The 13,066-nt window shown below is 55.0% G+C and overlaps 1 protein-coding gene across 16 annotated transcripts in view; it reads right to left on the bottom strand.

Moving 5' to 3' along the window:
* Positions 1–13,066, bottom strand: part of TACC2 (transforming acidic coiled-coil containing protein 2) — a 212,078-nt gene that overhangs the window by 88,180 nt on the left and 110,832 nt on the right. For all 16 annotated transcript variants that reach the window (XM_049103382.1, XM_049103376.1, XM_049103386.1 and 13 more), the window contains one exon: positions 7,250–7,384. In XM_049103382.1, the coding sequence (XP_048959339.1) occupies positions 7,250–7,384 (135 nt within the window). The remainder of the gene's footprint in view (positions 1–7,249; positions 7,385–13,066) is intronic.

Below are 13,066 nucleotides of genomic sequence, written 5' to 3'. Positions count from 1 at the left end.
AGCAGTGGAGCAGCTGCCTTTGGCTCAGGGTGTGATCCTGAAGCCCCGGGATCGAGTCCCACATCAGCCTTTCTGCATGTAGCCTGCTTCCCCCTCTGCCTGTGTCTCTGCCTCTCTCTCTGTGTGTCTCACGAATAAATAAATAAAATCTTTAAAACGAAACAACACAAAAGAAACAAGTCTGAGAGGTGCCTGAGTGGCTCAGTCAGGTAAGTGTCTGCCTTCAGCTCAGGTCATGATCTCAGGGTCCTGGGTCAAGCACCATGTCAGGCTCCCTGCTCAGTGGCGAGCCTGCCTCTCCCTCTCCCTCTGCCCTTCCCCCCTGCTTATGCTCTCTGTCTCTCTCAAATAAATAAATACAATATTAAAAAAAAAAAAGAGACAACTAGGCAAGGTAGGAGGGCTCAGACCATGCCCCCCACATGCCGCATGGAATGCCCAATGCTTAGCCCAGAGCCAGGAACATGGGAGGCTCTCAACTGCTATGTGCACATAGGGCTGGGTGGACATCTGGGGGGACAGGCCTGTAATTAGGGACATAGAGGAGAGAGGTTGAAACTGAAATTCTTTCCAACTGAGGCCAGAGCTTAAGGAGAACCACTGAAGCAATCCTAGGACTTCCCTTGCTGTCACCTGCAAGGCCCAGAGCCATGCCCTCCAACTTCCCCAACCTCAACACCACCCCACACTGACAAGTCTTGCTTTTTGTGTGTCACTTGGGGGGAGGGGAAGGCTGGGTGCCCAGCAATGACATTTGAATTAAAATCTCTTCCTCATTCACCTAATTCAGAAAGATTAATGGCGAACAGGGTAAACTGCTCATTTACCCGAATCTTTAAACCGACCCGAAGAAGTTACCAAGCCCTTCTGGTCCTCTGTGTCCTCATTTGTGCAATAAAAATAAACAGGCCTTTCCCACCAATGTGGATATCACCAGGTTTAAACGAAATCAAAGAGAAGATTCTTAGTACAGCCGTGCCAGGCATACAGCAAGTGCTCAATATGTGTCAGCTGTGGCTGCTGCTGTGGCTGTGTCATGAAAAACCAAGGAGTCACTCTGTCCCGGGGAGAACTCGGTGTCCCTGCTCCAAGGACTCTCAGAGCAGCCCCGGGACACCAAGTCCAGGGCTCCTCATTCAGCTGGCAGGCTTCCTGGAGGAGGAGTCTTCTGAGACACTCAACCCAAATGGTTCCCACCACAGCTTTGCTCTAGGAGCTTGTGACCTCAGGCAAGGTCCTGACTTCACTGGGCTCAGTTTGTCCACCTTTATTTTTTTTTAATTTTATTTATTTATTCATGAGACAGACACAGAGAGGAAGAGACATAGGCAGAGGGTGAAGCAGGCTCCATGCAGGGACCCTGATGCGGGATTTGATCCTGCAACCCTGGGATCAAAGGGAGATGCTCAACCACTGAGCCACCCAGGCATCCGTTTGTCCACCTTTAAAATGGGGCCAATAAACTTGGGAGGGAGAGGAGCCTCAGTATCTAAACTTGAGAAGGGTCACAGGACCCTATGGTTTGCAAAGCTACCAAGCAGTCATGCTCATTGAGATGGATTTTTATTTTTTAGTTTTTTTCCTTTAGAGATAGATTATTAAAGTCGGGAGCAGAGGGACTTATTTGGGGGCACAAAGTGGGCAAGTCATCCCCAAAGAACCAGCTGTGCTTTGCTCTTTAGCCAGGAGATGAAGAGCTGGGACTGCATGCTGGGTGGGAGCACATGGGGGGATGATGTCCCTCCCCTCCTGAGCCCCCACTTTGGGTAGCATGCAGAGGAAATGCTGGTGCAGAGCCCAGAGCCCTGGGAGCCCCAACCCAGAATCATAGCCCAGCCCAGGAATCCCCATCCCTGCACAGTCCCCTCAGGAGAGTGTGGCCGCCATCTGCAAGAGTCACTGCTGCATCCCCAGCTGCAGCTTCAGAGGCCTGCACAGAACAGAAGCTCAACGAACATTCACGAACATTTATGAGCAAATAAAGGAAGGAGGGCACGCAAGCCACACAAGGATTCAGATCCACACAATCCCCACAGCCACTGCCCAAGTTCAGGCCACCATCACCTCCCACCTGGACCACGGTGACCTCCGGCCTCCCCTCGCCACTCATCCTCCCCTTGGCCATCGGAGATTTTCCCCACAGCTAAACTTGGTCCGGACTCTCCCCTGCTTTAAAGGGGAAGATGAGGGGCAGCCCTGGTGGCTCAGCAGTTTAGTGCTGCCTGCAGCCCAGGGCGGGATCCTGGCGTCCCGGGATCGAGTCCCACCTCGGGCTCCCTGCATGGAGCCTGCTTCTCCCTCTGCCTGTGTCTCTGCCTCTCTCTCTATGTCTCTCATGAATAAATAAATAAAATCTTTAAAAAATAAAATAAAAAAAATAATAAAAGGGAAGATGAGGGGCAGCCCCAGTGGCCCAGTGGTTTAGTGCTGCCTTCAGCCCGGAGTGTGATCCTGGAGACCCAGGATGGAGTCCCATGTCAGGCTCCCTGCATGGAGCTTGCTTCTCCCTCTGCCTGTGTGTCTCTCATGAGGAAGGAAGGAAGGAAGGAAGGAAGGAAGGAAGGAAGGAAGGAAGGAAGGAAGGAAGGAAGGAAGGAAGGAAGGAAGGAAAGAAGGAAGGAAGGAAGGAAGAAAAAAGGGGATGATCATCCTTTCACATTGTGGATCCCAGCAAACCCCCAGGACCCTGGCTGCGGGCCCCTCCAAACCTGACCACCACCCACCTCACTTGCCACTCCTTGTCACTAACCTCACCGCTCTGCCCCGAGCACCTGTGTGCCCCCCTCCAGTCGGTCCAGGCCTGTCCTGCCCCATGGCCTAAAACTATCTGTTGGGCCTCTCCACCTCCCCGCAAAGCCGTGGCACGTGCGGCTCCTCCCCAGCAACACATCACACATGGGACGTAGCACGGAATCAGCCTAGGACCTGTACGCTAGGTGGGCAGATGGATGGAAGAATGGATGGTGAGTGGACAGATGTTTAGATGGAAACAAAGCAGGAGACCACGCTACAGGATTTGCTTAGATTCAGAGCACCTGTCACCTTCTTGCAGCTGCAGCATCAGGCCTGTGACTTCATCTCATACATCTCATGAGTATAAGAGAAGCTAACCGGCCCACAGAGGCAGCAGACCCACAGGCAGGGAGGTGCCCCGAGCCAGGCATGTTCTGGTGCAAAGCCCTTCTCTCACCCTCCCTCCCTGGACCCTGATCGCCTTGCGGGTCTAATTTCTCCACCTCCCCTTGAGCAATCTATGATCAAGCCTGCTGCTGGCAACCTCCCTCTTCCTACCTCCAGCTGGGTCTGGGGGCTCCAAGGCAGATGTACACCCAGCTTAGAAGAAAAGCAGCCCCCTAATTAGAGTGCAAAAATCCAAACTTATAACATGGAAGCCAACCTAATATGGGACCAAGGGCTTTACCAGGAATGAGTGGGAGCTCCCAGAAACCTTCCACCCTCCAGAAGCTGCGCTGGGCACCCCCCAGCCACACCCTCCCTGGCTCCTCACAGCTCCCCTGTACCATCTGCTCCTCACTGAAGCCCACATCGTGTCGGACTCCCTTCCAGGCTGCTCTCGGGGTCCCAGGGCTCCAGTCCAGCTGGGGTCACAGAGCTGAAGCTCTGCAGTTTCTCCCAGCTGTGCTCCAGAGAAGCCCCCCCCCCCCCCCCAGCTGCCCACTCTCCTTCCCTAAGGAGGGAAAAGAAATGACACAGTTAGGGTCCTGGGTCCCGTCTCGCCACACCTGCTCTGCACATACAGAGGCTGCCACCTTCTACTGCCTCTGCTGCTGTGGTAACGGCCTCCCCTCACCCTGTTCCTCTGCTGAAGCCGGCAAGGTGGAGCTTCCAGCAGGCCTGTGCAGCCACCCAAACACCGGCCCCCTCAGGAGACAGAGGCCCCAGGAGGGCTGGCCTATGCTCAGCGCGCCAGGAGCGTGCTACTCTACAGCACATCCATGCCCAGTCTGCCCTGGAAGAAGTGCTCTTTCAGGGGTTGCCTGGGCGGCCTGGTCGGTTGAGCATCCACGTCTCAGTTTCAGCTCAGGTCATGATCTCTGGGTTCTGGGATCAAGCCCCACGTTGGGCTCTGTGTTCAGTGTAGAGCCTGCTTCTGATTCTCTCTCCCTTTCCTTGTCGCTCTTGCTCTCTTTCAAATAAATAAATAATTTTTTTTAAAGTGGCCTTTCAGGCAGGAGAATGCATTTAATGACATGTGGCTTACGTAAATAAGGGTCGAGCAGGATTAGACTCACATCTACTCCGCACAGCACCTTGTTGACAGCAGCAGCAACCCGACATCCTGAAAACAGAGAGGATGGCCCTGACCCCGCCTACAAAACTAACCACTGAGCTGTGACCCGGCAGGCGTACGGGCTCTGAGTGCAAGGATGTGCGGCATTTTTCAAGGGGTTCACGTCTCTAACCTGCATGGAAGAGGGTGGGCACCACCTAGGGGGGGCCAGGGGGACATGTACTCCCTCCAGCACCAGGAAGATCTCTTAAGTCTGGGAGAAGTGTGGATAGAGAGATGCGAGCAAATTAGGGCTGCCCAATGCAGCCAGGGGCCACAGGACATCTCACCTGTGAGCCAAGGAGGCCACCTGCCTGCCCCAACCCAGGCTGGAGTTCAGGGCAGCATTTCTTAGGGGTGCTGTGCCCTGTGCCTCCTACATCCGCATGGAACTACTTCCTCCTTGCAAGAAGCTGTTTTTCCCATCTCTTTCCTTCCAGATCTATCCAGGCAGCCCTTGGCCAGGCTTTCAAGTTATCAACTCCTGCGGTCCCCCGCAGGCCACTGGCAGGTCAGTTCTGAACAGGGATGTAGTTTGCTCAGGCTCACACCCACCTGGCCCATGTGCCAACACACTGGGCTCTTTGGCACAAGCCTCCCGAGGGTCCAAAAACACATGGTCAGCTGTGGCAGCCTTGGCATGAGTGAGGGCTTTGGACCTGCCTTGCTAGAAATTCTTTATTGTGACTCCCTGCCTGGCTTCAGCCTCCTGGAGCTCAACTCATCACTACATGATGCTCTCCAGACCATCTTCGAAAATCAAAAAATTTGGGGGTTTGCTGAGGGCAGGGCTGGAGGCAGAAGGCAGGCCCAAAGCCTGGCCGTCGCAGCAGACAGTGAACCTCCCAGGACAAGCTCTTTGCTTCAGGCAGGGTCAGACATGAAGCTCTCTCTCCCCCACCAGGCCTCTCTCAAAGTCACATCTGTTCTCCCAAAGGCTTGTGTCCTAATGATCACCAGCGGGTGTAGGGGGAGGGAAGGAGTGTGAAAACCCGGAGACAAGCCATTTGCGCGGGGAAGGTGGGGCTGTGTCATCATTTCCACAGCAGCCATTAGAGCCAGAAGGAGGCAGCAGGAAGTCGCCCAGCATGCTTGCAAGAACAGAACATCTGTCGACTTCGTAATAAGATGTGCCCCCGGGTCTTGCTGCCCTGCCACTCCCCTCCAAGCCCAAAGACGGAAAGGCCAAGCCACAGAGGTGGGGGGCGGGGGGAGGACCGCGCCCTGCCTGCACACAGCGAAAACACATGCCCTCCTCCATCAGAAAAAGCCTGGCTGGAAATGGGAACGGAGGCAGGATGGACCTCTGAACCCCGAAACCAGTACCGACCTCAGACTCTGGCCCAGGCTCGTTCAAAAACAACTTCCATTTCAGCAAAATGAAATTTTCATCTGTGCATTTTTGAAACTTAATTTGAAAACCTCCAGGGACCCACCGGAGGGGCAAAGACAAGTTTTATTTGGATCCGTGGATCTAGGTCACAGCCCCGTGGCTGAAAGCAGCCAGAGAGAGAGAGAGAGAAGCTGGCAACAGCCTGCAGGTGCAGTGGAGGGCAGAAGTCAGGTGACGGAACCACGGCCACACCTGGCCCCATCCTGGCCTACTGGGCAGGACACAGAGCCTCAGGATACAGGGGCCCTGGTCAGTCCTGAAACCAGGCCTGCCCTGAGGATGTGGAGAAAGGGGAACTCTCTTACACTGTTGGTAGGAATGCAAGCTGGTGCAGCCACTCTGGAAAACAGTGTGGAGGTTCCTTAAGAAGTTAAAAATACGACCCAGCAAATGCACTACTGATGTGGTGAACTCATGGGACCCCTGAACCCCAATGTTCACAGTAGCTCTGTCCACAATAGCCAAACTGTTGAAGGAGCCACGATGTCCTTTGACAGATGATGGATAAAGAGGATGTGGCCTGTTTATACAATGGAATATTACTCAGCCATTAGAAAGGATGAATACCCACCATTTACATCCAAGGGATATTATGCTGAGTGAAATAAGTCAACTGGAGAAGGGCAATCATCATATGGAAGACAATCATCATATGTCTCACTCATACACGGAATATAAGAAACAGTGCAAGGGACCACAAGGAAAGGAGGGGAAACTGGGGGAAAATTAGAGAGGAAGACAAACCATTAGAGTCCCCTAACTCCGGGACATAAAGGGTTGCAGAAGGGGAGGTAGGTGGGAGAATGGGGTGACTGGGTGATGGGCACTAAGGAGGGCACTTGATGGGATGAGCACTGGCTGTTATATTATATGGTAAATTGAATTTAAATAAAATTTAAAAATAAAAATGCAAATCTGATCGTATCTCTAATTGGCCTTGGGCCTTCTGGACCCTCTCAAAGTGAAGCCCTAGGAGTCAGAGGCCCAATGGCCAAAGCTAAAACAAGGTGGGCAAAAAAATAAAGAGTAAAGAAAAATAGTCTTATATTATGACCCAAGGTATAAAATAGATAACCATGAGTCCATGTTGATAGAAATCAATGAGTGAATAAGTGAGGCCCTCGGTCCCCAGCGGAAGAGGGATTATGGCAGCAGGTGGCCTCCAGACAGGAGCGGCAGCTTCAGGCCTGGCTCTCCAGCCTGCCGGCCACCCCTGCACAGTGAAGACTTGCCAGTCTCCATATTCACATGAGCCAAGTCCTTGACATAAATTTCTCCATCTATGTATATATATACACATCCTACTGGTTCTTTTTCTCTGGAGAGCCCTGATAATCTGCTTGCTCATGCAGGATATTCCCACTGTTATGTGGACACTTGCCTGCAGGAGTACACCTCAGATTGACTACAGCCCAAATGATTATTTATGGCATCACAGATCCAAATTGTCCACATCTTGCTGGTGCCATCCCAAATGCGGCTCACTCCAGGGCCTAGGGGGCAGAGACCACCAGACCCCTCCTCTCCAGGGGCAGCAACCGTGGAGGGAAAGCTTGATACCCTACCTGCTTAAGTCCTTGGCTGGCCCCTTGGGGGAGAGAGTGGAAGCTTCTAGTCCATCACCAGCTGGGGCAGGAGGCAAAGACACATGTTCTGAGGCTCGGGGAACCAGATCCGTACAGGCAGCAGCTGGGGAGGTGCTGGGAGACACAAAGGGAGAATTATTCCCAGTGGAACTTGGCTCATTAATGGCACATTCATCAGCCCCCCTCACCGCCCCCCCAGCCCACCCTAGGCACATGGAATGGGCTATTTAAAGACCCTGCACACTGCTTCCTCGATCCCTGCCCTGTTCCCCCAGGGCCTTTGCTTAGACACAGCAGAGGCACCCCCCTCACTCCCGGCCAGTCATGAATGCCCCCCTGTGTTAGGCTCTAGCAGAACCTGGCATTTCTTTGATGGAGGCAGTGTGGGTGCTCAACACACTCTGTGAATTGTCTTCTTTGATTTCGGCGACAGGACTTCTGTATGATCACTTCTGATCATTTTTTTATAGGCAATGAACTCTGTGAATTGACAACTACAATTCAGCTTTGCCAACTCGCTGGGATACACCCCCAAAATCCAAGGCTGGGAAAGGCCAAGGCCAAAAGGCTGACCAGTAACCGAGGAACCTGCACCAGGGATGCGTGGGGACCCCTTGGGTGGGGGGGCCAGGGGTGGCACAGAGATCTACAGGAGAGCGAGGTCCACCTTCAGTGGGTGAGTGCCCCCTGCTGGACATCCAGGGAAATGCCTGGAGGGCAGAGAGGCCTGCCCACCGCCCCTCTGAAGGGGGTGGGGGGACAGCCACCTGCAAACACACTCTCAAGCAAAGAGCTCAAGCAGGTCTGAGTTTCTCCTTTGGCAAAAAGCAAGACTATCAATGCCGCCCACAGGCTAAAGCTCGGGAACGGTTTTCAGGGTGGGTTGGCCCTCCCAGCCTCTCTCCAGCTGTCCACACTGCTGCCCACAGGGAAGCTGGCGGGGCCCAAGGTGGCCCAGCTGGCATTATGTGACTCAGCACCCAGAGCCGAAGCCAGGCCTGAGGTCGAACCAGGGTGTGAGGTTTCCCAGCCTCTGGTAGAGGACTTGCTTCTTCCCTCTGAGTGTAAACACCTGCAGGAAGCCCCCAGCCTGCAGCAACGCAGGACACTTGGGTTGCGGGGTCAATCATATTCCACTGATCTCCATCCCCTCCAACTCCCCCTGCATGGTTGGCTTCCTAGTCTGGGGGACAGTTGTCGTGGGCGCCCCACACTCAACACACTGGGAGAATTCATATGCTTGCCCCAAATCCCTGTCACTCTTAGTGGGTGCTTATCTCCCCCCAGGTCCCCCACCTGCTCTGCTCCTGCCAGGTGGGCTGCCCTCAGAGCCCACATCAAAGAAATGCCCCTTGGCCATACCAAGCCAGCAATTCCTCAGCCTCCACACCTCGGCTTCGTATCACTAAGCAACAGCCACAAAAACAGCAGAAACTCAGCCTTGCTGGGAGCTCAGTCCTGTATGTCCGGTCCTGGGTGCCCAGCGGGGCACACCTGGTCCCGTGTACCCCGTCCTGGGTGCCCAATGGGGCGCACCTGGTCCCGTGTACCCCATCCTGGGTGCCCAGCACTGTGTGCCAGATCCCATGTACCCCATTCTGGGTGCCCAGCAGGGTGCACCTGGTCCCGTGTACCCCATCCTGGGTGCCCAGTGGGACGTACCCGGCCCCGTGTACCCCGACCTGGGTGCCCAGTGGGGCGCACCTGGTCCCGTGTAACCCGTCCTGGGTGCCCAGCACTGTGTGCCAGATCCCATGTACCCCATCCTGGGTGCCCAGCAGGGTGCACCTGGTCCCGTGTACCCCATCCTGGGTACCCAGCGGGGCGCACCTGGTCCCATGTACACCATCCTGGGTGCCCAGCAGAGTGTACCTGGTCCTGTGTACCCCATCCTGGGTGCCCAGAGGGCACACCCAGTCCCATGTACCCCGTCCTGGGTGCCTTATGTTGGGTGCCCCATTCAGCATGTCCAGCACCAAGCACTTCACATCCATGACCTCAAACAACCATCACCACAACCCTTTGAGGCAAATGTCACCATCTCTGCTTTACAGAGAAGGACACAGGCTCTGAGGGCCGAGGTCACTTAGCAAGGCCACGTAGCTAGCCTCCGACGACTGGCCAGGCCGCCCACGTGAGCCCTCGGTACCCAGGCAGAGGGAGGCTGGGGTCTCCCAGCTGGCTGTGACCAAGCCGGGGGTGGGGGTCAGAAGCAGAGGCAGAGCTGAAACCCACGTTGCCTTCTTCCCTGAACCCCACAGAAACAAAGAGAAAAACAGAGACCAGAGAGTAACAACCATGGGAGGCCGATCCACACGTGAACAAAGATGACAGCGAGTGTGTTGGACAGAACTTGGCGAAACCACAAAGTGGGTTTACAGGCACAGTGACACCTCGCCTGTCCAAACTGATTTATAACAACTGGACAGTGGTTGAAAAAATATATTTTATAAAGACATGATTCAAAAAGAATAATGCCAAACTATTGGGGGCTTTTAAGCTCCGTAAAGAACCATTTTCACACTTGGAAAGCTTACACTCACTCATATTCCTAAGCAGCGAACAGGCCACTGACAAACTCAAACTACTCGTCTAAAACTTAGTTTCCTAAAGAAATCATGCTGGCCGAGCTCCCTCTGCGCACACCCCATGAAGACTTTATTTAATGCAGACTGAAGACAGGTGATAGAATCTGTGGTTCTGCTACATTAAGGTACCCTACCAAAGCGCCAAGGAAAGATAGCTGTCTTTGAAAGCCCGGGCAGACGGGAGGGGAGACACTGCCCAGGGTCTGCAGCCTAAGAGCAAAGCCAGACCCGCAGGGTGAAGCACGGTGACAGTCACACCACTGATGAGGGTGCTCACAGGTGACAGGCATTTGCCCTCACTGAGAACTCGGTGTGTGTGTTGGGGGAGGGGTGTCCCCTCAGCCCTGCAGCCCCTGTCAGCCTGGAGGCCGTGGCTCCTGGGCCTCCACCCTGCCCTCTGCTGGCCCCACCACCCGGGGCCACCCCCTTCCTGCACTGGGCTCTCAGGACGTACAGGACAAATGAGTCAACTGCTCTGTTAGGAATGTGGCCACCACTCTCTTGGCCCATCCCCAGGGGTCAGGGACGTCAGGCCCCAACAGGGAAGCAGCTGGTGACTCGGTGCAGTACCAGAAGCTGGGACTATCCTTGCCTCTCCATCACCCCTTCCTGCTGAGTCACCTCCTCCTTCTGGAAACTCTGTCCCAGGCCACCTCTCTCTGCTGCCGGGGGCCACCACCTCTCCAAGCCAGGCTTCTGCACATCCTGCTGTCCTGCCTCCTCCGTCCCCTCACATTGAGCCCCACGGTCACCAGGATGACCCAGCCCGAGTTCTGATAAGGTCCTGGTCTTGCCTGAAACTTTCCGCAGCCGTAGGAATCCAGGTGGGAAGACTCCCTGGCCTCCTACACTGGCTCCCGTGCCCCCTCTCCATCCTGTCCCCTCCTAGGCGCATCCTCTCCCTCTCCCTGCTCTAACCCCACCAAGCCAATCCCCTGATGTTCCTGGCAGCTTCTTGCTTCTGTGCCTGGGCTCAAGCACACCCTGCCCCTGAATGCCACCCTCTCACAGGCCCCTCCAGCCCACCCCAGAGTCCTCCTGAGGTGTCACCACAACAAGGAGCCCCAGCCCAGGTGGGGGTAACTATGCCCACCCTGCACGGCCAAGCTGGGCTGGGCCTCTGACCTGTTTTCAGCTAGGGTGTCCTGCTCCCCTCCCAAAGTCTTGGGGCGGCCACTGTGGCTTCTCTGGCCCCCAGCACAGAGCCCAGGACATGGAAAGTGCTCGGCAACACATGGCGGCAGCTCCTTCCCTGCCTCCATGGCCTCCCCAGCACAAAGGCCACTAACAGCAGGACAACTGTGCCATATTCTGAAAATCAGAATCAATCAGGAGTCGGAGGCAGGACCAGCAACCTAATTTGCCAGCAAAGTGGAATGTAAGTGAATGCAAAGTGAAAATGCAGAGCCCCACGTTGCAGAAGCATCGAGAATTTCAGGACGGTGACAGCAGAGCACTGAGATAAGCACAGGGCCCTGGGTCATTGTCTGGGTGGCATGAAGCCAGGCCCTGGTTCTAGACCCCAAGGTCTAGAGCTTCCCTGGCGCGGAGATCTCTGTACCCCACTCCCCTGAGCTGCCGGAGGGCGGCGTTGCTAGAGCAGAGATGAGAAGCAGGTGGGCACAGTTCAGCCCCTCTGCGCCAGCCCCCACGTCCACCCTAGCCCCCCTGACCAGCAGGGGCCCACCCGAGACATCATCGTCAGGGAGCTGGGCCCTCAGCCACGGCCAGTGCCCCTGCCAGCCCTCAGGGCGAACTCCTGGATGGGCACCGAACCAGCCCAGAGAAGGCCAGGGCCCGGAGACAAGGACCTCACACCTGTATTCTCGCGTCACTTATGCCAGGCGTGTCTGTTCTCTGGCCTTCATCTCTTCTCCTACAAAATGGGCTCGGGGTAAGACACGTGAAGGCCTTCCTAGGCACACTCTGAGACCCCTCTGCCCATTTAAGGAGTTACCCAATGTTTCCCAAGCCTTAGTGGATGAACAAAGAGCTGCATTCAAAGTCGCAGCATGTTGATATTTTTGGAAGATGACGGAAATGTTGATTTAATTTAAGCCTTTTGTGTTAAAGAGAAGCGTTAAACAGAAGACAGAAGCCACCATACTTCCAGCAGACACATGTGACTTATTGATGGTGGCATTGTTTTTTTCCCTGCTAGGTCCAGCTGGACGGGACCTTAGAATTCTTTGGGACACAGATCCCTGGAAAGCCATTACTAGTGGTCAGAGTTTGCCACTTGCCGAGGTCCTCACAAACGGTAACTGGCGAGCCAGCCCCTCAGATGCCGTTTCCACCCACTCCAGACCCAAGAAACACGGACAATGTCGATGCAGGGCCTGAGTTCAGCCTGACAGCCCGCAAGTCCCACCGTGGTGAGATGCTGTCACTAACTGTCGCCTGTTGACTCCCTGGTCAGGGCTTGAGTCCCTCCTGGCAGGTCCCCTATGGACCTGACAGCGAACTGCATTTCAGAGATCAGCTGGAGTCGCCAAATTAAGCCCCTGTCCAAGGACAAACAACAGAGTGACCTGGCTGTCACGGAGGCGATAACACCCCTAAGATCCAGACCGAACACGTCACGTCCTGTCGGGCCAGATGGGCGACAGCATCTTATCTTCCATTTCATATCACCATCTGGAAGGTATTAGCACAACGACCCTTCCTTGCAGGCTCTTGATTTTTCCTTCTTGAATCCCCCAAGTGCACACGATCACGTCACAGGGCGAGAGCTAAGGCCAAGGACTCGGCTCACATGGAAAGTCAGATGTAAGCTAGAGGGAAGAAAGTACTCGGCTGCCGCTGCTCCGGAGAGCTAAGCTTAGTGGGTCAGGGCACTGGAGAGCAGGCCAGCAGAGGCACGTGCTTTGATAAGACGAGTCTGGGTGACAGGAGATACAGCAGGCTCCTCTGACACGCAGCCTTTGCAAAGCAGCAAAGCCTGAATCCGAGGTGCCCAGACAGGCTTGCAAATTGGCTGGAAACCCCAAGGCAGGCCCATCGAGCTATTTCAGTGTCCCTTGAGATAAACCAGCATGTGAAACCCAGCCCAGGCCAGAGTGTGAAGGGCCCCCAAACATCGCTGACCTTCACACGTCCAGCGGGGGGCTGGCTCCACACAGTTAACCCTGAACTGGCCTATGAGCTCCTTCCCAGCACGTTCTTACTACCCTCCCTCCCTCTGCAGAGCACACCTGTGCTCAGAGAA

The sequence above is a fragment of the Canis lupus genome, chromosome 28 (assembly GCF_003254725.2).
Source record: "Canis lupus dingo isolate Sandy chromosome 28, ASM325472v2, whole genome shotgun sequence".
Taxonomy (NCBI): Eukaryota; Metazoa; Chordata; class Mammalia; order Carnivora; family Canidae; genus Canis; species Canis lupus.
The sequence above is the reverse complement of the archived record's forward strand: the minus strand, read 5'-3'. Positions and strand labels throughout refer to the sequence as shown.